Here is a 25,087-nt window from a genome sequence, read left to right as displayed (position 1 = left end):
TAATATAGTTAGACATATTCAGTAGTAGTTTAGCTAGTTATAGTTTAGTAGTTCCCTGGAGGATTTTAGTGTGAAAAAATCACCAAGTTTTAAGCAGGGTACCACATACAGGGATGTTATCTCTGTCAGATAGGCACAAAACCCTCTTGTTGAGGACCACATGAAGGCCAAATGCTTCATTTGTACCTTCTTCCCAATCAGGAGTAAAAACAGGGATTTTCATCTTAAAGTTCACTTCATGCAAGAGGTGATTTGCCCTGTGTTGGAGTTTAGCCCCATCCGTGAGGCAGGGGACTCAGAATTGACCAGAAGTGTCCCTCCAGCTGTTTCTGATTCCAACCATGAGTCTGGTGGCAAATGTCATGCTTTGTTTTCACTGTCAGCCTTGTTAAAGCGCTCCAGGCATGCTGATTCTGACAGGTGCACAAAGTGTTGGATTTCTTACAGAAAGTCCTCTGATAAAAGGTGTGAGATTTCACAAATCCAATGCTCATCGGTCTCATCTGAGGCAACACTGTCGACTCCAGGTCCTTCAGGGCTGTCAAGACTAGTATCTTCACTCAGGCTGGGTCCTTCTTCCTCCTTTCAGCCAATTCAATGTACTCATTCCACTGGGACTATCAGCACCAATACCCTTACCTGAGGTGCCCTCTACTCATAGACTCTAAGGTCAGAAGGAACCATTATGATCATCTAGTCTGACCTCCTGCATAATGCAGGACACAGAATCCCACCCGTCAGCTTCTATAACAAACCCCTAACCTATGTCTGAGTTATTGAAGTTCTCAACTTGTGGTTTGAAGATCTCAAGCTGCAGAGAATACTCCAGCAAGTGACCCGTGACCCATGCTGCAGGGGAAGGTGAAAAACCTCTAGGGCCTCTGCCATTCTGCCCTGGAGGAAAATTCCTTCTCGACCCCAAATATGGCAATCAGTTAAACCCTGAGCATGTGGGAAAGACTCACCAGCCAGCACCCAGGAGAGAATTTTCTGTAGTAACTCAGATCCCATCCCATCTAACATCTCATCACAGACCACTGGGCATACTTACCTGCTGATAATCAAAGATCAGTTGCCAAATTAATTGCCAAAATTAGGCTATCCCAGCATACCATCCCCTCCATAAACTTATCAAGCTTAGACTTAAAGCCAGATATGACTTTTGCCCCCACTACTCCTCTTGGAAGGCTGTTCCAGAACTTCACTCCTCTAATGGTTAGAAACCTTCATCCAATTTCAAGTCTAAACTTCCTAGAGTCCAGTTTATATCCATTTGTTCTTGTGTCCACATTGGTGCTAAGCTTAAATAATTCCTCTCCCTCCCTAATATTTATCCCTCTGATATATTTATAAAGAGCAATCATATCCCCCCTCAACCTTCTTTTGATTAGGCTAAACAAGCCAAGCTCTTTGAGTTTCCTTTCATAAGACAGGTTTTCCATTCCTCGGATCATCCTAGTAGCCCGTATCTGAACCTGTTCCAGTTTAAATTTATCCTTCTTAACCATGGGAGACCAGAACTGCACACAGTATTCCAGATGAGGTCTCACCAGTGCCTTGTATAACGGTACTAACACCTCCTTATCTTTGCGGGAAATACCTCACCTGATGCATCCTAAAACTGCATTAGCTTGTTTAATGGCCATATCACATTGGTGACTCCAGTAGCCTTCTTTTTGGCAAGGTATCTTATTTGCCTTTCCCTACTGAGCTCTCCTTTGCTGCAGCTGACATCAGTGTCCTCAGCTCTATTGATGCATCTGGCACCATGAATGTGCCTGGCACTGTCAATGCATTCAGTTCCATCTCATATAGCATCAGCTTTTTGACCTATTATAACAGCACTTCATCCTGACCACTTTGTCCTGACCACCCCGATCCTCATTTTCCTTGGAGCCCAATGTATCTTCTATACCCAGACCATCTAGAATCCCAATGGGGACTGCTCCTTTCTGTTCTGAAAAGTTTTACATTTCTTCTTTGGACTCTGAAATGGAGGAACCTATTTTACCTCCAGTTGATTTTAGATCACTTTATAGCTGTTCTACCATTATGAGACCTAAAGTCCAGGACTGGTTTTCCTATAGGGAAGTTACAGCATGGGGTCTCCGAACGTGGATGGCTCACACCATGCAGTCCCTTCATAGCCTTGTTGGTCTTGGGCTGCTCTGAGAGCTTGGAGACCTCCATCATGATCACTTTTAAGAGGAAGTCTTCTCCTCCTCCAATGCGAGAAACTTCTACTCAGGGTCCTGCTACTATCCCTATGCTGGACCCCACAGAGGAGAGGGAATTAGATGTTTCCTCAAATATTTATTCATCTTCATCATATGAAGCTGTTACTTCAGAGTCAACATCTCCCTTCACATAGCACTTCAAAGTTTTTCAGGATCTCATATGGAGATTGGCCACTTCTCTAGATATATGGGCAGAGCCTGTGCAAGAGAACCCTCACGCACTCCTTGATATTTTACAGACTCCTGTTCCAGGAAGGACTCCTGCTCCTGCCCTTTGTATCAATGAAGCATTACTGGAGCCAGTAAAAACCCTCTGGTAGACCCGAGCCTCCATACCTCCTACAGCCAAATGAGTGGAAAGGCCAACATCAAGTCCCTCAACAAGATTTTGACTGTTTCTTTACCCATCCTATTCCTAGATCTTGGTGGTCAGAGATGCTAAGGAGCAGTTTAGTCCTGTCATCAATTCATTCCCAGAAATAAGGAATTTAAGAGGCTTAATTTATACAGCCAAAAGATTTATTTCACTGCCACCCTTCAAATGAGAGTTGTTAATTACCAGGCTTTTTTTTGTCAAAATATAATTTTATTAATTTCTCTGAAATTTCAAAATTTGATGCCAAATTGTCAGATGTCCAATAAAGATCAGTTTTTGGCTTTGGTTTCTGAAGGACACCTTACAGCTCAAACATCTCTTCAGGCAGCAATAGACACCACTGATATGGCCTCACATTCCATAGCCACTGCAATGGTCATGAAGCGCTTTTCCTGTCTGCAGACTTCTGACATTCCAAAGGAGCTGCAGAACACAACAGAAGATTTAACTTTGAGGGGTCCAAAATTGTTTTCTATCAAAACAGATGACACTATGCACTTACTGAAGGACTACTGTACAGTGCTTTGTTCGCTAGAGTTTGTACTCCATTTACACAAGGGTAACAGTTTAGGCCTCAATCTTACTCCAGGCCCTCTCTCCAACAGAGGTCACAGTATTTTTCCTAGAGAAGCTCAAGACTTCCTTGATGTTGCCAGCTGTCTTCATCAAACAAAAGACCTTCTTACTATACAGCTGCAACCTCCAAACAATCATTTTGACTTTTTGATCAAGAAGAGCACACTAACTGTATTTTGTCCCGTGGATTATGCCAGTCCTCTTTGACTGTGCTTGAGAAGACATTACATCAGACAAGTTGGTGCTCAGCACAGTAAAAGAAGGATATGTTATCCAATTTGTTTCCATCCCTTTTCCCAGCCCACTTTCCTCATCCCTTTTCAAGGATCCTTCTCATGAGACTATTACTTCAAGAACATGGTCTCTTCTAGATTTGGGAGCAATACAAAATTACCAGTACAGAGGGAAAGGTTTCTATTCCCAGTACTTCTTGGCTCCAAAGAAATCTGGTAGTCTTTACCCCATTCTAGATCTAAGTAAGTTAAACTATTTCATCAAGAAAATCAAGTTCAGGATGGTCACCCTCACTTCTGTTTCCATTCCCTGGAGGCTGGAAATTGGTATGCTAACTTGATTTACAGGGTGCATACTTCCACATGGCACTACATCCCTGCCACAGGAAGTACCTTTAATCCGTCACAGGCAACAACCATTACCATACACAGTGCTTCACTTCGGGCTGTCATCAGACCCAAGGATCCTCACCAATTGCATGGCATAGGTGGCAGTCCACCTACATCCTTTGGGCATCCAATATTTCCTTACCTGGACCAATGGCTGATTCATAGAATATCAAGCAACCAGGTCCAAAACAGCACCCTAGTCAACTGGACTGGGCCTAGGCCTGCAACTAAATTTGGACAAGTCACAGTTACAACCAACAAATAGAATCATAGAACTGGAAGGGACCTCAAGAGGTCATCTAGTCCAGTCACCTGAACTTGTGTCAGGACTAAATATTATCTAGACTATTCCTGACAGGTGGTTGTCTAATCTGCTCTTAAAAATCTCTAATGATGGAGATTCCACAACCTCCCTAGGCAATGTATTCCAGTGCATAATCACCGTGAAAGCTGGAAAGTTTTTCCTAATGTCCAACGTAAACCTCCCTTGCTGCAATTTAAACCCATTGCTTCTTGTTCTATCCTCACAGGCTAAGAAAAACAATTTTTCTTCCTTCTCCTTGGAACAACCTTTTATGTACTTGAAAACTGTTATGTCCCCTCTCAGTCTTCTCTCTTCTAGACTAAACAAACCCGATTTTTTCAATCTTCCCTCATAGGTCATGTTTTCTAGACCTTTAATCATTTTTGCCGCTCTTCTCTCAACTCTCTCCAATTTGTCCACATCCTTCCTTACATATGGTGCTCAGAAATGGACACAATATTCCAGTTGAGGTCTAATCAGTGCAGCATAGAGCAGAAGAATTACTTCTCGTGTCTTGCTTACAACACTCCTGCTAATACATCCCAGAAGGATGTTAGCTTTTTTTGCAACAGCGGTACACTGTTGACTCATATTTAGCTTGTGGTGCACTATGACTCCCAGTTCCCTTTCTGCAGTACTCCCTCCTAGGCAATCATTTCCCATTTTGTTTGCGTGCAACTGATTGTTGCGTGCAACTTCCTAAATGGAGTACTTTGCATTTGTCCTTATTGAATTTCATCCTATTTACTTCAGACCATTTCTCCAGTTTGTCCAGATCATTTTGAATTTTAATCCTGTCCTCCAAAGCACTTGCAATCCCTCACAGCTTAGTAATGTCTGCAAACTTTATAAGTGTAATCTATATGCCATTATCTAAATCACTGATGAAGATATTGAACAGAACCGGACACAGAACTGATCCCTTTGGGACCCCACTCGTTATGCCCTTCCAGCATGACTGTGAATCACTGATAACTACTCCTTGGGAAAGGTTTTCCAACCAGTTTTGCACTCACCTTATAGTAACTCCATCTAGGCTACATTTCCCTAGTTTGTTTATGAGAACAAGTATCAAAAACTTTACTAAAGTCAAGATCTACCAAATCTACCACCTCCTCCCTATCCACAAGGCTTGTTAAGCTGTCAAAGAAAGCTATCAAGTTGGTTTGACACAATTGGTTTTTGACAAATCCATGTTGACTGTTACTTTTCACCTTATTATCTTCTAGATGTTTACATATTGATTGCTTAATTATTTGCTCCATTATCTTTTTGGGTACAGACGTTAAGATCATTGGTCTGTAATTCCCTGGGTTGTCCTTATTTCCCTTTTTATAGATTGGCACTATATTTTCCCTTTTCCAGTCTTCTGGAATCTTTCCCATCTTCCATGACATTTCAAAGATAATCGCTAATGGCTCAGATATTTCCTCAATCAGCTCCTTGAGTATTCTAGGATGCATTTTATCAGGCCCTGGTGACTTGAAAATATCTAATTTGTTCAGTAGTTTTTAACTTGTTCTTTCCCTAGTTTAGCCTCTTCTGATCTTCCTCATTTTCACTGGCATTCACTATGTTAGATGTCCAATCATCACCAACTTTCTTGGTGAAAACAGAAACAAAGAAATCATTAAGCACCTCTGGCATTTCCACATTTTTCTGTTATTATTCTCCCTCCTCCCCATTGAATAATGGGCCTACTCTGTCCTTGGTCTTCCTCTTGCTTCCAATGTATTTGTTGAATGTTTTCTTGTTACCCTTCATGCCTCTAGCTAGTTTGATCTCATTTTGTGCCTTGGCCTTTCTAATTTTGTCCCTACATACTTGTGTTATTTGTTTATATTTATCCTTTGTAATTTGACCTAGTTTCCACTTTTTGTAGGACTCTTTTTTTATTTTTAGATCATCGAAGATCTCCTGGTTAAGTCACGGTAGTCTCTTGCCATAATTCCTCTCTTTCATACGCAGTGGGATAGTTTGCTCTTGTGCCCTTAATAATGTCTCTTTGAAAAATTGCCAATTGTCTTCTATTGTTTTTCCCCTTAGACTTGCTTCCCATGGGATCTTACCTACCAACTCCCTGAGTTTGCTAAAGTCTGCCTTCTTGAAATATATTGTCTTTATTTTGCTGTTCTCCCTCCTACCATTCTTTAGAATCATGAACTCTATAATTTCATGATCACTTTTACCCAAGCTGCCTTCCACTTTCAAATTCTCAACCAGTTCCTCCCTATTTGTCAAAATAAAATCTAGAACAGCCTCTCCCCTAGAGGGCATAACCTTCATGGGGGCAGACCTCAGTGCCATTACCGCCATGGGTTACCTTGCAAAGCAGAGAGTCCTTTGGCAAATAATTATCCACTGGCCATCTCCAGTCAAAATACAACTTCTAAGCAATTATAGCAGGCCAGAGAATCCAGCTCATATAATGAAATATCTCATGTAAATCAATTTTAAAGGGAATATTTAAATACAATTTAACTATTGATGATTCTAAAGTATTTTTCTTTCCTTAGAGAGGAAACTATATGAGCTATCAGAAGCAAGAAAGGTTTTGCTTGCAAGTCTGGAATCAAATCTGAAAGATCTGCAACAAGCACAGGCTTTTGCATCTAGCCAACCAAGCTCTATGACTGGTAAGTACAGAGCTAGGCTCTGATCCTGCACTCCTTACTCAGACAAAACTGCAGTTGAGTTGTGTGTTGCCATATAAAGGCTTTTTGAGCCTTTATAAAAAGAGCTTTTGCCAGGTTAAGGAGTGCAGAATAGATACTTTAGTAATGTTGTATTGGTAAAGCGGATGATTCTCAGGCCGAGAAAGTTGTTGGGTTTGCAAACCCGTTTTTTACTATTAAAACATTAAACTTAAGTTTGGTTTGTGCTTTGTATGGTATAGTGCTTTCATTGCTTACACTCAGAATGAAATATTTTTAAAGCCTTTTGTCAAGCCCACAAGAAGATAAACATTTGGAAAAGTTAGGTCAAACTTTGTCAACTATTTTCTTTATTCCCTTTCCTTTAGCTGTATAAAATATTTTAAAAAGAAAATTTCTTTGATAGTTTTTTAGGTGGCATTAAAAGCCCTTATTGGCATTAAAAGAATAAGTTGTTGAAGTTTGACCTTGCTTCTTTTTAAGACAAAACAAAACAAATGCACACACAGGGAGAGAGGAAAGATAAGTGAGGTTCTGTAACTTAATAAAAATAGTAACTTGAAGGTTAGCTGCTGGAAAAACATTGTTTCCCAGGGTAAATTTTTACCAGTATTAGCTTTCCTTTGTGAACACCTCAGTGTTATAAGAGATTACTTGTCCTGGGCTGGCTAAACTGGACGCCTATTAGAGAAGTCATAAAGAGAAAGAAGAGTTAGAAAGATTAAAGTGGGGGGAACTGGCACATTAGAGATGTAATAATATTAGGAACCTCAGACTCATATCTCATATATTGCTCAAGATTTAATCAAGCTGATGGATGGTGTGATGCAACTTGGTTCCCCCTCCTTACCCAGTCTGATCAAAGGGTACGTCCAGACTACCCGCTGGATCGGCGGGTAGCGATCGATTTATCAGGGATCAATATATTGCGTCTCATCTAGATGCGAGATATCAATCCCCGAATGTGCTCCCCGTCAACTCCGGAACTCCACCAGAGCGAGCGGCAGTAGCGGAGTTGATGGGGGAGCCACGGCCGTCGATCCCGTGCCGGGAGGATGGGAGGTAAGTCGAAATAAGATATGTCAACTTCAGCTATGATATTCCCGTAGCTGAAGTTGTGTATCTTACATCAACTTCCCCCATCAGTGTAGATCAGGCCAAAGCAACTTTCTGGATTAGGAAAACAGAAGTCCAATATTGTATATTTGTGTGGCCCAGCAGGTGGCAGCAATTGTGATCATGAGGCTAGCTGATATGCAGTGCATTCTCTTTCTTCTCTCAGTACTTTCTTTGTGTAAGCTTAAGATAATTGACATGGAGAAAAACAGTATGCAGAAAGAGGATGGCAACTTGGTCCTATCAATCAAAACACATATATTGACATCATTCCAATGCCATCTTAGTATGTTGCTATAGCAAATTTGTAACCTCACAAGGAATTTTGAACACTCATTTAGCTTAAGCACATCCAGTTTGTACTAGTTCTTTGTCTCTAACTTTTGTTTATCTTATGAAATGATTATATTAATAGATTCCAAGGTCAGAAGGGACCATTGTGATAATCTAGGAAGACCTCTGTATAACATAGGCCATAGAACTTGCCCAAAATAATTCCTAGAGCATATCTTTTAGAAAAAAAACATTCAATCTGGATTTTAAAATTGTCCATGCTGGAGAATCCACCACAACGCTTTGTAAATTGTTCCAGTGGTTAATTGCTCTCACTGTTAAAAACTTATGCTGTATTTCTAGTCTGAATTTGTCTAGCTTCAGCTTCCAGCCATTGGATCATCCTATAGCTTTCTATGCTAGTTTGAGGAGCCCATTATTATATATTTGTTCCCAGTGTAAGTACTTGTAGACTATAATCAAGTCAACTCTTAACCTTTTCCTTGTTAAGCTAAATTGAACTCCTTGTCTGTCTCTATAAGGTATTGTTTGCTAATCATTTAATCATTCTTGTGCTCTTCTCTGAACTCTCTCCAAATAATCTTCCTCCTTCTTGATTTGTGGACCCCAGCACTGGACACAGTATGCCAGTAGCGGTCACATCAGTGCCAAATACAGATATGATATAATCTCTCTACTCCTACTGGAGATTTCCCTTTTTATGCATTCGAAGATTGCATTAGTCCTTTTGGCCACAGGATCACACTGGGAGTTCATGGTCAGCTGATTATCCACCACGATCCCTAAATCTTTTTCAGAGTAGTTGTTTCCCAGGGTAAAGTTCCCCATTGTGTAAGTATGGCCTACATTCTTTGTTTCTAAATGTGTGTGTGTGTGTGTGTGTGTGTGTGTGTGTATAATTTACATTAATGGTTATATTAAAATGCATATTTTTTGCTTGAGCCCAGCTTACCAAGCAGTCCAGATCACTCAGTGTCAGAGACCTGTCCTCTTCCTTATTTACCACTTCCCCAATTTTTAAGTCCTCTGCAAACTTTATTAGTGATGATCTTATGTTTTCTTCCAGGTCATTAATAAAAATGTTAAATAGCATAGGGTCAAGAACCAATCCCTGTGGGATCCCAATACAAAATTCAAGGATGATCCTCCATTTCAATTACATTTTGAGATCTATCAGTTAGCCAGCTTTTAATCCATTTCATGTCTGCATTGTTAATTTGTATATCTTTCTAGTTTTTTAATCAAAATATCATGCAGTACCAAATCGAATGCCTTACAGAAGTCTAAATATGTTACATCAACACTATTACCTTCATTAACCAAACATATATTCTCATAAAAAAAAGTCGTTACTTTGAGAGGATTTATTTTCCATAAAACCATGCTGATTGACATTAATTATATTACCCTTCTTTAATTCTTTATTAATTGAATCCTGTATCAGCCACTCAATTTCCCAGGATCAATATCAGGCTGATAGGCCTTTAATAACTCAGGTCATCTTATTTACCCTTTCTAAATATTGGCACAACATTAGTTTGGTTTCAGGCTTCTGGAACTTCCCTACTGTCCCAAGACTTATTGAAAATGAACATTAACAGTCCAGAGAGGTCCTCAAGCAACTTTTAAAATTTTCAGATGAAAGTTATATTGACCTGCTGATTTAAAAATATCTAATGTTAGTAGCTGCTATTTAATATCCTCCTGAAATGCTAGTGGAATGGAAAGAGTTATATATATATAGCATCATCTCTTTTTTCCTCCAAATACAGAATAGAAATGTTTATTGAACACTTCTGCCTTTTCTGCACTATTATGGATAATTCTACATTTCCATCCAGTAATGGACCAATACCATTGTTAGAATTCTTTTTATTCCTAATAGACTTTAAAAACTTTTTCTTATTGCCTTAACTGTGCTGGCCATATATTTATACTTATGTTCCTTTGCTTCCCTTATCAATTTTCTACAATCCCTAGCTTCTGATGTATATTCATTACTATCAATTTTCCCTTCCATTTAATATATATTTATATTATTTTTATAGCTGCCTTCACTTCCACTTCATGTACATTGGCCAAACCGGACAGTCTCTACACAAAAGAATAAATGGACACAAATCTGGCATCAGGAAGCATAACATTCAAAAACCAGTGGGAGAACATTTCAACCTCTCTAACCACTCAGTGACAGACTTGAAGGTGGCAATTTTGCAACAAAAAAACTTCAAGAACAGACTCCAAAGAGAGACTGCTGAACTCAAATTAATATACAAATTAGATACAATTAACTTAGGTTTAAACAGAGAATGGGAATGGTTGGGTCATTACACTAATTGAATCTATTTCCCTATGTTAAGTTCTCCTCACACCTTCTATGGGTCATCTCAATTATCACTTCAAAGGTTTTTTTTGTTCTGCAGATGATAGCTCATCTCAGTCGATTGGACTCTTCCAGTTGGTATGCGTACTTCCACCTTTTCATGTTTTCTATATGTATAAATATCTCTTGTCTGTGTGTTCCATTCTATGCATCCAAAGAAGTGAGCTGTAGCCCTTGAAAGCATATGCTGAAATTAATTTGTTAGTCTCTAAGGTGCCGCAAGTACCCCTGTTCTTTTCATTTCCCCTCTAAGTCAGGTTGTTTTTTTAACAAATACATCCTTCTTATTTGATTGTGGCTTTTGGGGCATCTAGAAAAGTGTTCTTAAAACATCCTCAGGGCAGAGCGGGAATTGGAGCAGCCGTGGGAAAAAATAAAAGTCAGCACTTATGCATTGATCCATGAGCATTCAAGATCGGTTTCTTCTGAGTTGTCAGTGACTCAGAAACAGGTAATGCCATTTTTAACATAGACTGCAATTCCCATTCCTCTTTTGCCCACTTGATACTTTCTAAAATCAAATGATTATAATGTATATAACCTTCCAATCATGGGAATCATCCCACCAGATTTCAGTAATGCCACCTAAATCAAATTTATGCTCATAAATAAGCTATTCCAATTCCTTTTTTGTTACCTTTTGTTTATATAATATGTTGAGATGAATTTTGTAACTATTCACCTGGAAAGATTTAAAGTGCGCAAAGCTTAAACTGGAACAGAAGATTGAGTCAGTAAAAGTTAGTTTTTTAATTCTTCCTCTGGGTATCTCATGTAGACTAGTAAGGAAGATAAAGAAAACACTTTTACTAAGTGTGGAATGGAGTATGTACTAAAGAATATGTTGTTCTAACACCAGAAAAGTGTCACATAGGTTGACTACAGTTGTGTATGCTTTAGGAAGAATATGTTTTCTTTTAAATGTTTGCCATTATTTGGTTACTAGATATTTCCCAGCTCAGGACTGTGACAATTCAGATATACACTGAAGGCCTACTTTTGACCATTGCCCGCCTTTGTAGAATGCTGAAACAGATAAAACAATGTATAAGAAGGAAGGAGACTTTGTTTTATTTTTCTAGATGTATTCTTAAATATAAAAACTAGATACAGTTTTTACTGAATGGAACATAATGGTTTATGTGGTTTAATTCTATTGTCTAAAAGATCATTTTAGATTATTGTCTGTAGCAATCGTAACTACCTGTACATAGAGTGGTTATTGCAGAAATGCAAAAGCCCCTGTTTAGTGTTCTATATTTTGTATATTTCATTTTACAGAGTGTACCTATTCAATATTTTCTCTATTTAATGCACTAAAATCTTCCTCTCTCTTTAGCAAGCAAAGTAGATGAGCTAACCAAGAAAAGAGAGATTCTGGCTGCAAAGCTGGAAGAAAATCTAAAGGATCTGCAACAGGCACAGGATTTTGTAGCAGGCCAGAATGGAAAAGAGAGATCAAGTGGTGAGTGCAAAGTAAATAACTTACAGTCAGTAAAAATGATGATTTGTGGGTGAGGGAGTTTTCCATGATCCCCTGTGGACTGAATGCTTGAACCAAGAATATAAATTCTGTCATTTTCACTTATGAATACTCAGGGTTAGATCCACAATGGGGAGTTAGACTCAGCATTGCAACATTTAGGTGCCCTACTGCCTTTTTGAATCCACAATCCTAAATTACGTTCCCAGGCTCCTCTCCTTGGGCAGAATTAGGAGCCTTAGAATGTGATTCACAAACACCAGCACACTCTGTGGGGAGTTTCCTAAGCTGGCAGCTAGGAAGCTGTTCCACTTTGTATAAATACCTAAATATTCATTGGGGCAGAGAGAGAATGAGAGTGATTCTGTAGGCCAGTGGTTAGGGCACTGGGAGACCCAGGTTCCAGTCCCTGCTGCAGTGTGTATTTAAGTATTTCAGACAAAGTGGAACAGCTTCAACAAAAGATTGAGACTCACCCCAGAATATACTGTATAGCCAAGTGATAAGGGACTATCCTACAAGGTAATTGGTCTAAGTCCCTACTCCAGTTCAGGCAGAGTAGGAATTAGAGCTTGATCGTCCATATTCTGGGTGAGTGTCTTCTGACTATCTCAGATTAAATCATGCAGTTTTGTAAACCATAATGAAGAACAAAGTGAAATGTTTAGGATTGGTAAATGACACTATATGCAACCCATACTGTTAAACGGCCATTAGCCAACCACTGTCCTATTGTAGTTTGACAGTGAGGTATATATTTTCCAGGGATAATGTGAAGTACAGTTGTTCTGCATTTGTGAGTGTCTTCAAGGCAAGATGTGAATCACTTTAGCACCTATGAAATCAAGTTGACAGGTAGTGACATTTGACTCCCAAATATCTTATGAACATTACAAAAACATGCCGATGTTCCTAAACAATGACATTTGTATGGGAAACATATATAGAGGTTTACATTGATATCAACATAGTCTACCAATCTGTTTGCCTCAGGCACAGTAGGTCAAATTCAGCCCTGACGTAAGTGGGTACACCTATTCCTGTACTCAGTGGAGTTTCCCCATACATATAGAATTGAGTAACTTATGTTTTAAGACTTATGTGAAGTCTGAAAATAAATTCTAGTTGCCTGAAAGACTGTAATAGCTTTTGTGAACACATTACTTTCCATCATTTAAATATATTTGTTAAATTATTGTTAAATGAACTAAGTAAAAAAGAAATCTCTTTTTAGTGTGAAATATTTGTGTTTTAAATTTAGGTGGGGCTGCTATATTATGCTGAAATAGAAAGTATAAATGTTTAATAGGTTAAATAATCTCTCTGTAGAGAAAGATAGACTACAATTACCAGACTTTAGGAAGGTAGCAAGTCAACTATCAAATTCGCAAATACCAAAGTCAGTGTCATCACTTGCAAGTCTGCAGCTAACATTAAGTGAACTATCTGGTGAATACAGAGTTAATATTTGTTAAAACTACCACATATTAAATGCCCCCCAGTGTCATTAATGCAGAGTTAAGATTGCCCAGTGGTGCCTTGTGCCCTTCCAGAATATTGAGAATGGCTAAACTTGAACCTCTGAAAACAAGGAAACCACTCCATCCGCATAATGCAACCTTAATTCTGCCCTCTGGAGAATAATCCCTGGGAATGGTTCAGTAAAGTTGGTGCCATAATAAGTAGAGCTAAGGAAAGACTATGAGAAGGTCCCATTTTTGTGTTGTGTTCAAGATTTGAATTGCATAATTTATCTGCATGTACTCCAGCTTCATTTACTGTGTGTACTGAATGATGGAGCAACATCCAAGAGGGTTGGAAGAGTTGTCATTGTGATGCAAGGAGAGGTGCATGTGTACCTTGAGGGATTAAGTATGCATCATTTTATAGCTGAGTTCTGTCCTTGTCTTGAGGTCTTGTCATGAGACCTGTCAGGAGTTGGCTGTTACATCCTGCAGCTGCTTCACGTACAGCAATATCCCTCACTGAGCACCTATCAACCCTAGTACCTATCAGAGGCTCCAGTTTGGCTGACAAACAGAGTCCCACAGCCTGGGTGAAATTGAATCCTGTGTCCTTACCAATGGCCGTTCTGGACCCAGCCCACTTCCAGGTAATCTCCACACCCTCCCCACTCTACTTCATCCAGCCAAAGTCAGGAGCTGCCCACTCGGATGCAGCAGGTAACCAACCTCAGTACTGGGCCCGGTGTCAAGCAAGAGGAAATTGCTTCAGTTGCGCTTCCCTTGGTGGAATTGAAGGAGATTCCACTGGTCCTGGCTTTGGCTTCTGCTTCCTCCTCCTCCTCCTCCTCCTCATCCAATGAGGCAATGATATCTGAGAGTGCTTCTCCAGTGCTGGTTGATTATAGAGCCCATCAGGACCTGTTCAAAGAGGGTGGCATCTGCCTTAAATATCCAGATAGAAGAGGTTCAGGAGAAATTTCAGGCTAGTATACCTCCTACCTTCAGTGGGATCCTCTTGAGTGGCTTTCCCAGTCAATGCAGCTATTCTGGGGCCCATTGAAATGTAGTGGCCGACCCATCTTCCCTCCCACCTACAGCAAAAAGGGCAGAAAGAAGGTATTATGCCCCCTCATAGGGTTTTGAACATATTTTACAACCAACCTCCCTAGAGTCTCTAGTAATCTCGGCTGCCAATAAGAGAGAGTGACAGGGTCATCAAGCATCTACACTAAAAGGGAAAGAGGCAAAGAAGCTAGATCTCTTTGGCAGAAAGCTTTATTCCGCTCATAACTGCTATCAGACACTGCTGTCATGTTATGATTTTAGCCTTTAGGATAATGTATTAAAGTTCAAAGATAAGTTGTCAGAGGTGGTGAGACAGGAGATTATCACAATGATGGATGAGGATAAATTGGTGACCAGGCCAGTTTGGATGCTGGGGATTTGGCAGCTTGGGCCATAATGATGCATAGTGTGTTCCTGGCTTCAGTGATCTGGTCTCCATCAAGAGGTCAAACTGGCCATACAGGACCTGCCCTTTGAGGGGCCATTGCTTTTTTTTTATGTGCGAACAGATGACAAGCTACATAACCTTGATGACTCAAGGGTGATGCTCAAGTCTTTGGTCACTTATATACCTGCCACAAAGATGAAGCAGTTTCATCCACACCAGCCTCACTGGTATCTGCTTTCATGCCTTGCAACAAAGGACCTAACTAGAAGAAAGGCAGAATTTACAGGAAAAGACCACTGCAGCTACCAGCTCATCAGGGCAGCCTAAGAGTTCCAAGAAAGCACTTTGATGCATTAGTTGAGGATAGCATACCAGTTCCCAGAGTGCTGTCCTGCTTTTTGCCAGCTGTCTGTTTCACTACCTAAGTTCTTGGTTCTGCATCACTGTAGACCAATGGGTCTTAAGCACGGCAACATATCAGAACTACAGGAAATTCTTCAGATTTGTGGTCAAGAAATCCCACTACCAGTTTACTTTGGATTGTCTGCAGCGCCTCCTGTATTCACACAATGCATGGCAGTAGTGGCAGCCTTCCTGAGAAGTCAATTCACATGGTTCCTTATCTGGATTACTGGTTGCTAAGGAGTCAGTCCCAGGCTCAGGTACTGTCTAAGGTGATTCTCATCCAATCCACCTGTGATGTACTAGGTGAAGTCACACACACAGAGAAGCCAGTACTGTCATCTGTACAAAAGATAAAGTAAATAAGGGCACTCTTGTACTCTATGAAAGCTAAGGCCTTCATTCCACAGCTAGGATGCCAAATGATGCTGGATATTGCTTTGTATCTGAAGGCCCATTCTATTATGACAGTTCAAAGTTTCCTCAGGCTTCTAGGACATGGCCTCATGCACTTATGTAATTTGACATGACCAGGCTTCATTTTAGGAAACTACAAGGGTGGTTAGCATTGGTATACTTACTGATCTGCCATGCTGTAGACTGGCTAGTTTGGATTCCCAAAAAGTCTTGACCTCTCTAGATTAGTGGACAGACCCTCCAAATGTTTGTGTGAGAGTTCTGTTTGCTCCTCCTCAATCAGCTTTCACCTTAGTCACAGACACTTCTGCCCTGGATTGGGGGGCTCACCTTAGGTCCCCACAGACTCAAGGTTTAAGGCCTGCCCATGATTTGACTCTACATATAAATATCAGAATTGAGGACCATCTGTGTAGCTTGTTTGGCCTTCCTTTCCCGTGTCTGGAGTGGTTCATGACTATGAGTGCCTACCTCATGGCAGACTGTCAAAAACATGGCAGATACCCCTGTGATACTCTGTACCTCAAAGTAGCACCTGGGAACTCCCATATTTACTAACGTCATATAACTATGATATGTTATGTACGAAGTATGGCTTGTTAGATTGTATGTTACTGAAATATGGTGTGAGGTTGGGAACCCACAACCAGCCTTTCAGTTACAACAAAGGTGTAGTCCTCAATAGCCAGATGGTATTAATGGCTCATCAACACACAATCCACTATCCTAGAGACTTCTCGGAGAAGGCACATATGCTATGGCGGTGAACCAACCCACATCACATGCAAAGATTTTTCCAGCAAGCTGGAAGAAAGTATAAAAGAGAGATAATGACATCATCACTTGGCTTCTCTCTCCTCCTGCCCCATCTCAACACCTGATAGTCCTGTCACTGCTCCTGCATTATCTCCTCATCTCATGTCTCCCTGCTTGTCCAGCCTAGCCCTGTTCTCCCTCCTCAGTCCGTGGAGAAGCAGCTGTCAGCATGGGAGCAACAGCCTAAGAAACTGGGGAAAAGATGCAGGGACTAGCATGGAGTCAGTGGGACATATTTAAAAGAGGGCGTGGACGTAGGGTCGCATTGATGTGTGGGATTTCTAGGTCACAAAGCTGAAGCCCTCAACATTTTCCAGTGCACTCCTCTGATTCCTTCCTTTCTATCTCATGCTTCCCTGCAGAACTCCAATGCTCCCCTGGTGTTGTCAACTACTCAGACTTCCCCTTATCATCACTGCTTTTACATTGCTTCAACTTCTCCAGCATACATTCTATCATGCCTGTTGTCCTGACTACTACCACATCCACTATTACTCTGAGCCTCCCCCTCTTCCCCCACACCAGTTCTCTTCCTCCTTTATATCTGATGCAGTCATTGCAAGGTGCTGGGGCTGTGAAGAATGCATAAACCAGATGGAGTCTGGAAGAGGAGGAGAGTAGAAATATGGAGTCCTAACCATACATCTGGGCCTATGTATTTGGAAGGGGCTCCACACATCCATCTGCAGCATAGGAAACTCAGAGAGGTGTGAAGTGGCCCATTCATCTCAAAGAGAAGGTCTCACCCAAATGAGGTCACCCAGCTGAAATGAATACAGCTTGAAACATTTAAACAGTGACTGGCTCATCCTTAAATATAGCAGAGCAACAGCAAGAAAGTGTGTCCATCCTGTGCTACCAACATCCTTACTCTTCTATGAAATTAAATGCAGTTTCTTTCACAAAGGGCTCTTTCAGGAAAAGGATTGATAACTTAGACTGATCATTCAAGTACTTGCCCACATGCTTAATTTTACACATTGGCTTTGGAGAGGCTATTCATGTCTTAAAGTTAAGCATGTGAGCAAGTGTTTGACAGATAGGTCTGTTTAGATAACTTCATGTTCAACAAAGAATCTACAGTTTTCCTTAGGTCAACTTTCATATAGTGAAATCATAATTTAGAGACCCCAAGTTTTTATTTTGGAACATATGGTTCTATCTGTTTTTATCTGTTGCCTGAGACAGGATGAGTTATCTTCTGTACTCTGTACTCTCATGTCAGTTCTGTGCCATATAAACAAACTACAGAAAAAGCTAAGCATCTTATGAAAAATCAACACATTGCACGATCTGTTTTTTCCTTCCCCATTAATGAAACAGCAGTTGAGAGACCAGTCTAGAAACTTTGTGTAGTGTAACCTCTTTTTCGGCAAGTAACACTGCTCTACAGCCAAAATGCTTCTGAAATAAATGTAGTCCAACTTTACTAATTCTGGGTCACTGAGAACGAAAATGATGCTTAAAATTGTTAATTGGCTCTAGTTTTCAAGATATGCTATTGGGTCAGTATATATGACCCTTGACTTGGGAATGGCGGAGGATAAGTGAGTTATAAAGGGAAGGGATCTCAATTTAAACCAGAAATGACTAAAATACATCTTTGACTGGATCTATGAATAAATCTATGACTGGGTTTGGACAGTACTTGCTTTTTAGGCAAAACAATGAATGATGCAATCTGAAGCTGGTATTGCCTCATACATGATATGAATTGCATCATGTTATTCCTAGAAGTCATGGATGATGCAATCATAACTAAGCTTACATCACTGGTGAACAAATTACCCTATATCAGCTCTAGAAATCATGCAGTGTCATGCTCTCTTCTTTGTCAGTGTTTGATTTTGCGAAGGGACACATTTCTGTTTAGCCAAAGTGAGCAGAGATGCCTGGTACTTGTGTGAACAGTGCAGATAACTTCTGCTATGTTTGTGGTGAAGTGACTTTTGCATCACAAAAGCGCAGTATAACCACTCTGGTTAAGAAAGCCTATCACCTTTATTTTGGCTGCAAAATTGGAGATCAGGACAAGAGGTGGGCCCCACACATATGCTGCAACACTTGTGCAACAAATCTTGACCAGTGGTTGAACAGGAAAAGGAAATCTATGCCTTTTGCAGTGCCAATGATTTGGAGAGAGCCAACAGATCATACCAGCAATTATTACTTCTGCATGGTGCCTCCAGTTGGGAAAGGTGTGTCAAAGAAGAAAAAGTGGACTGTGCATTATCCAAACATTCCATCCCCTGTACACCCAGTACCCCACGGAGAAGGACTGCTGGTTCCTGATGCACCAGAATCATTCTCACTTGAATCAGACGAGGAAGAGGAAGAGGATGAAACTTCTGGTCCTGAACCATCAATGTCACAGGACCCACATTTTCTCCCATCCTCCTCCTCTGAAGCACACCTCATAACACAAGGTGAACTGAATGACCTTGTCAGGGATTTGGAACTACCCAAGAGTAAAGCAGAGCTGTTGGGCTCCAGACTACAGCAGTGGAATCTCCTGGCAGGCTATCAGTGCAAATGGAGCCCCTCAATGCTTGCAGACTATTGCTGAACAGTGACAAGAGATGCTCCATTTAATGAATACAAGAGACAAGCCAAGAAGCGCCGAATAGACACTGAATAGGACTAAACTATGTACATAATAGTTTTTTTGCCTTTTGTTTCATAATAAATTTTATTTATATAACCTTTTTGCTGATTTTTAAAATGTTACATAAACAGGACAGGTGAAATATTATCATGTAAAGCAACCATAAACACATGAAAAGACCTAGGTTTACAATTTATGATTAAAACTCTACTATCTACACAATATACATAGACATAAAATGTAAAAACTTAAATATCTTAGAAACAGTAGCCAATCAGTTGTTTTAATTGTCATATTTGAATTCAGCACATCAAAATACATAATAAATATCACATTTTATCTCTGAAGCAGACGACTTCTCAAAAATTGTAGACCAGTGTATTTGTACTTATTGTTTTTGTTGTATTTGGTTCTAATCTCGCAGACTCACATCTGCCTAATTTCACTACTATATCTATCCCATTGAATTTAATGAGACTACTCATTGTAGTGAAGTTGAACCCATGCTTAAGCATTTGGAGGACCAGGGCCTTAGTGTTTCAAGGTACTAGACAGGAAAGGGGCCCACTAGAGCTGGATGCTGATGATAAATGACAATTCCTGCCCTGAAGATTATTCAATCTAAGGCCCTGCTCCTTCAATTACAGGGGCACAGAACACATTGTCCTCTCACACTGTAATTTGCAGCATCATGGTTTAAAAAGACAAAAACAGACTAAGGCACTGTCTACACCACAAACTTGGGCAGACCCAAGTAACATTGGTATACAGCTGCCCACGTTAGTATAATGCTTGCGTGTGTGCATACTTGGCTGCTTGTATCAGCACTGTGCATATGTTGAGGAAAGTGCGATGCACCATGGGTAGGTATCCCAGCATGCAATGTGCCATTGTTCAGAGTAATGCCTTTTGGAAAGTTTTCACAATGTGTTGTTAGGTAGAAATGAGCCATGCAGGGATCTGTTGGAGCTAGGATTCAAGATCCCAGCATGCAAATTTCTCCATCTCATAAAGCCATCCTTAGCCTGTAACTTTTGAATCTTTTTAAAAAATCCCACAAATGCTTGTGGCACTTTTTGTGTCTGCTATCTTTGATAGAAGCATGGAACGCACACAGCTGTTCACAGCTCTCATGAACATTGCAAATACAGGACACACAAATCTCAGTATTTGCAGACCTGCCAGAAGAACTACAACAACTGGAGACAGGATGATTTCTTCAAGGACAGATTGATAAGGGACATAGTGAAAAACAGTTCATTGTTCTTCTTTGAGTGCTTGCTCATATAGATTCCAATTAGGTGTGCGCGCGCTGCATGCACGATCGTTGGAAGATTTTTACCCTAGCAACACTCGGTGGGTCAGCTGAGGCGCCCCCTGGAATGGCGCCCTTATGGCACCGCATATATGCCCCTGCCGACCCAACGCCCCCTCAGTTCCTTTTTATCACCCGTGACGGTTGTTGGAACTGTGGAGCGTGGCATATATCATAACATTTCTTCCCAGTCTGGACCTTAGCGTCCAAAATATGGGTGTTAGCATGAAAACCTCCAAGCTTAGTTACCAGCTTGGACCTGGTACCGCTGCCACCAGCTAAGAATTATACAGTGCCTAGCTCACTGTGGTCTCCACAAAACCTTCCCTGGGGGACCCCCAGACTCAGATGCCTTGAGTCTTACAACAAAGGGAAATAACTCCCTCCCCTTGTTTCCTTGTTACTTCCTCCCAGGCTCCCCTCCCTGGACGACCCTAGGAGATTCCCTGCTTCCAGTCCTGGAAACACAAGTACCGAGAGATCTAATCTCTTCCCCTCACCCATAGGGTATGCAAAGTCAGGCTTAGTAAATCTAATACAAAGAGATTTAGATTTTCCCCTTGACTTCTTCCTCCCACCAATTCCCTGGTGAGCTGCAGACTCAATTCCCTGGAGTCCCCACTAAAGAAAAACTCCAGCAGGTCTTAAAAAGAAAGCTTTATATAAAAAGAAAGAAAAAAGGACATTAAAATAGGCTCTGTATCAAGTTGACTATATACAGGGTCAATTGCTTAAAAGAAAAATGAATAAACAGCCTTATCCAAAAAGAATACAATTTAAAACATTCCAGCAACTACACACATGTAAATACAAAAGAAAACAATATAAACCTATTGTCTTACTATCCTTGTACTTACAACTTGGAAACAGAAGATTAGAAAGCCAGGAGATAAAAAAATCACTCTCAGAGCCGAGAGGGCACAGACACAAGACAAAGAACAAAGAACACACACCCAAAACTTCCCTCCACCCAGATTTGAAAAAGTCTCGTTTCCGGATTGGTCCTCTGGTCAGGTGTTTCAGGTTACTGTTGTTACCCCTTTACAGGTAAAAGAACATTAACCCTTAGCTATCTGTTTATAACACACCGCATATATGCCCCTGCCGACCCAACGCCCCCTCAGTTCCTTTTTATCACCCGTGACGGTTGTTGGAACTGTGGAGCGTGGCATAGCTGATCTCTACCTCCCTAGCTTTACTCATTGTACTGGAGATAGTTGTTTAGTGTAGTTGTTAATAGTTTAGCAGTTATAGTTTAGTTAATAGTAAGTTTGTATATAGTGTAGATAGTATTTGGAGGGAACTGGGTTCACCCCCTTCTCTCCTCCCTGGTACCAGGGTCCATGCCCAGGTCCCCAGGTTTCAAACCTTGCTCAGCTTGTCTCAAGTCGATGCCTATGGGAGACCCCCATGACTCCTGCTTGAAGTGCCTGGGGGAATCCCATCAACCAGATAAGTGTCACATTTGCAAGGCTTTCAAGACTCGAACAAAAAAGGAGTGGGACTTTCATTTAAAACAGCTCCTAATGGAAGTGGCACTTAGCCTGGCGCCTTCGGTATTGTGCGCAGACAAGATGCCATCGGTTCGAAGCGCACCTCTGGCACTGGAACAACCTGGCACCCCCAAAGACTCTCGCCACTGGACGTATCTAGCACTGGTACAGTCGTGACATCGTTCGCTGTCTCCGAAGCCCAAAAAGCAGCACAAACCACCTGTTGCTTCTGTACAATTGCAGACACTGCCTGTGGCCCCATTGCAGCAACAGCCCAGACCGGACTGTCCCACTAAGGCTCCAACTCCGGCACTGCCGACTTCAGCACTGTCGATTCCGGCGCCACAAGGGCCGTTGAGTCCGGTGCACACAAGCTCCCCGGTGCGCACCGTGGTTGAGCTCTGCCTGCCATCTACTCTGGAGACCTTCTCCACCGCTCGCAACCTGATTGCGCTGATGGAGACTGGATGCGGACTGTCCAATCTATAGGCAAACCTGCCTTCATGCGACCCTCCTCGCAGAGTGAGACAGCTCAGCACCTATCTCAATCCCAGTCCAGGTCGCAGTCCCGATCCCGCTGATGGTCTTGGATCCGGCACCGCTCGCAGTCCCGGCACCGATCTCCATCTCGGCGCTGGTCAAACTCACGGTGCCTCTCCACTTCACTCAGGTCTCCCTCCTGGTACGATTGGTACCGATCCCAGTCCTGGCATTGGTCCTAGCACCGGTCGCCTCACAGCCGATCCTGACACCGTGGATCCTCGTCGAGATCTAGATCAGCCTCCTGGCACTGTCATGACCGTCAGTCCCAATCCCGATACCGCTGAAGGTCCCAGGACCGGTCTCCAGCTCCCAGGCGCAAACTGACAGAGCGGGATGGTGCAACGCCACATGGGCATGTGGCCCCTCCTTGGCCTTCACGACCAAATTCATCGTCATCCCAAGTGGGGAGTGGCTACCATATCCAAGGCCATGATGCTGATGGTGCTAGCCAGGGGCAATATGAAGGACGGGATCCTGATCAGGGACACCCACAATGGTCCTTCTGGACTCCTTGGGCATACTACCAAGCCCAAGGTGCCCCCTCAGGCGCTTCTCAATCTGACCATTTGGAGCATCGGATGCCTGAGGCCACTGTGAGCCGTCCTGCCTCAGTAGACTCGGAGATGACTGTCCTGCCACCAGATCAGGCCCATGCCACCACCGTAGTGGACCTAGGGCAGCAGGACTCTCCTCAAGTAGAGCTTCCCCACGATCTGCTTGTCCTGGGGCTATCCTCTTCCTCCTCCCCTGATGAGGCAGTGGCAGACACATCCTCCTCTGGCCCACGGCCTATAGATCTTTGTGCACACCAGGGTCTCCTGCACAGCGTAGCACAAAACATGAACCTACAGGTGGAGGAAGTGATAGAAGTGGAAGATCTGGTGGTGGACATTTTATCTGCTGATGCCCCCACATAAGTTACCCTACCCTTCATTAGAACCATCCAGGCTAATGCTGATACAATCTGGCAGTCCCCAGTGCCTATTCTTCCCATGGCCAGAGGGGTGGAGAGGAAATACATGGTGCCCTCAAAGGGCTATGAATATCTGTATGTTCACCCTCACCCTTGCTCCCTTGTGGTGCAGTTGGTGAACGAGAGAGAGTGACATGGCCAGCAAGCACCCGCCCCTAAGTCCAAGGATGCTAGGCTCCTGGATTTATTTGGTCGCAAGATTTATTCCACTGGGGATCTACAGCTCAGGGTAGCTAACCAGCAGGCGCTCCTGACCCATTATAACTATAACACCTGGACCTTGATGGGGAAGTTCAAGGAGTTGGTCCCCTAGCAGTCCAGACAGGAGTTTGCAGCCTTGCACGAGAAGGGCAAGAAAGTGGTGAGGACATCCCTTCAGGCATCTTTAGATGCGGCGGACTCAGCAGCTAGAATTCTAGCCTCTGATGTGTCTATGCGCCGCATCTCATGGCTAGAAGTGTCCGGCCTTCCATTGGAGCTGCAGCAGACCATTCAAGACCTGCCCTTTGATGGCCAAGGGCTGTTCTCTGATAAAACTGACCCCAGACTTCAGAGCTTGAAGGACAACCAGGCCATCATGTGATCACTGGGCATGCATACCCTGGTGATGCAGCACAGACCCTCCGGCCCCAGTCTCAGCGCACCTACCCTAACCCTCGACCACGGCAAGACTTCACCAGAAGGCGTGGCTGTGGTAATCAGAGGAGACAATCTGGTCCTCTAGCAGGCCAGAATCAGGGCCCTCCAAAGCCATCGGCAGGGCCCAAACAAAACTTTTAAAGGTGCGCTTGAGGACGGAGCACCAGTCTCCTTACCAGATCCTTTCCCGCCTTTCTTCAACCGCCTCTCTTATTTCCTCCCTGCATGGTAAATGGAAAGGATACTGGCATTGCTTACTTACAAGATTGGATCCCAGTGAGAAAAAAATCCTTATGGTTATTTCTGCTTGTTGTGTCCTGATTACTATCTGTGAGGCAAAGGTTGCCACCAGGGTGAGAGCAGAGGTGGAGTGACTGTCTGCTGAGTTTGAACATCCAGACACAAGGACCATTACAAGAGCTCAGTTGGGAGCTATGCAGTTGCAGGAGGCTTTGAAAGAGCATTTTAGCAGTCAGCCACATGTTCTGTGCTGAAGTGTGTTCTGGGCTTGAAGGTTTGAGAGCTGTTGAGAATTGTATTGTGCTTGGTGTACACTTATAAATATCACACTGTCTCTTACTGAACCTACAAATTAAGTGGTTCTTGCTGTACATTTATACATATGATGGTGTTTTCTTCAACCTATAGATCTATGATGTTGTATGCTTACCAGTACTGGGTGCTTTGAGTACCATGTGTTGTGAACTACTAAGATGTGGGTTTTTTTTAAAGAAACTTATTGAGTGACAAAAACAGTTCAATATAATCCAACGTGCAAATAAAAAAGACAATAAAGTCCAAACTTCTAACATAAATTAACAGAACAGAATTTTAAAATTAGAATGGCAACAACCATTTTTGTCCATTTCAGTGCACAAAATGCAGTCCATTTTGGCTACATGTACACCAGCCATGGCTC

The 25,087-nt window shown here is 42.1% G+C and overlaps 1 protein-coding gene across 1 annotated transcript in view; it reads left to right on the top strand.

Moving 5' to 3' along the window:
- CCDC7 (coiled-coil domain containing 7) overlaps positions 1-25,087 on the top strand; it is a 281,228-nt gene that overhangs the window by 206,839 nt on the left and 49,302 nt on the right. Inside the window, exons 28-30 of the mRNA XM_050939018.1 lie at positions 6,633-6,752; positions 11,903-12,028; positions 13,376-13,495. Of these exons, the coding sequence (XP_050794975.1) occupies positions 6,633-6,752; positions 11,903-12,028; positions 13,376-13,495 (366 nt within the window). The remainder of the gene's footprint in view (positions 1-6,632; positions 6,753-11,902; positions 12,029-13,375; positions 13,496-25,087) is intronic.

This window comes from Gopherus flavomarginatus, chromosome 2 (assembly GCF_025201925.1).
Source record: "Gopherus flavomarginatus isolate rGopFla2 chromosome 2, rGopFla2.mat.asm, whole genome shotgun sequence".
Lineage (NCBI taxonomy): Eukaryota > Metazoa > Chordata > Testudines > Testudinidae > Gopherus > Gopherus flavomarginatus.
Note: the sequence above shows the minus strand (reverse complement) of the source record. Positions and strands in the feature narration are given on the sequence as shown.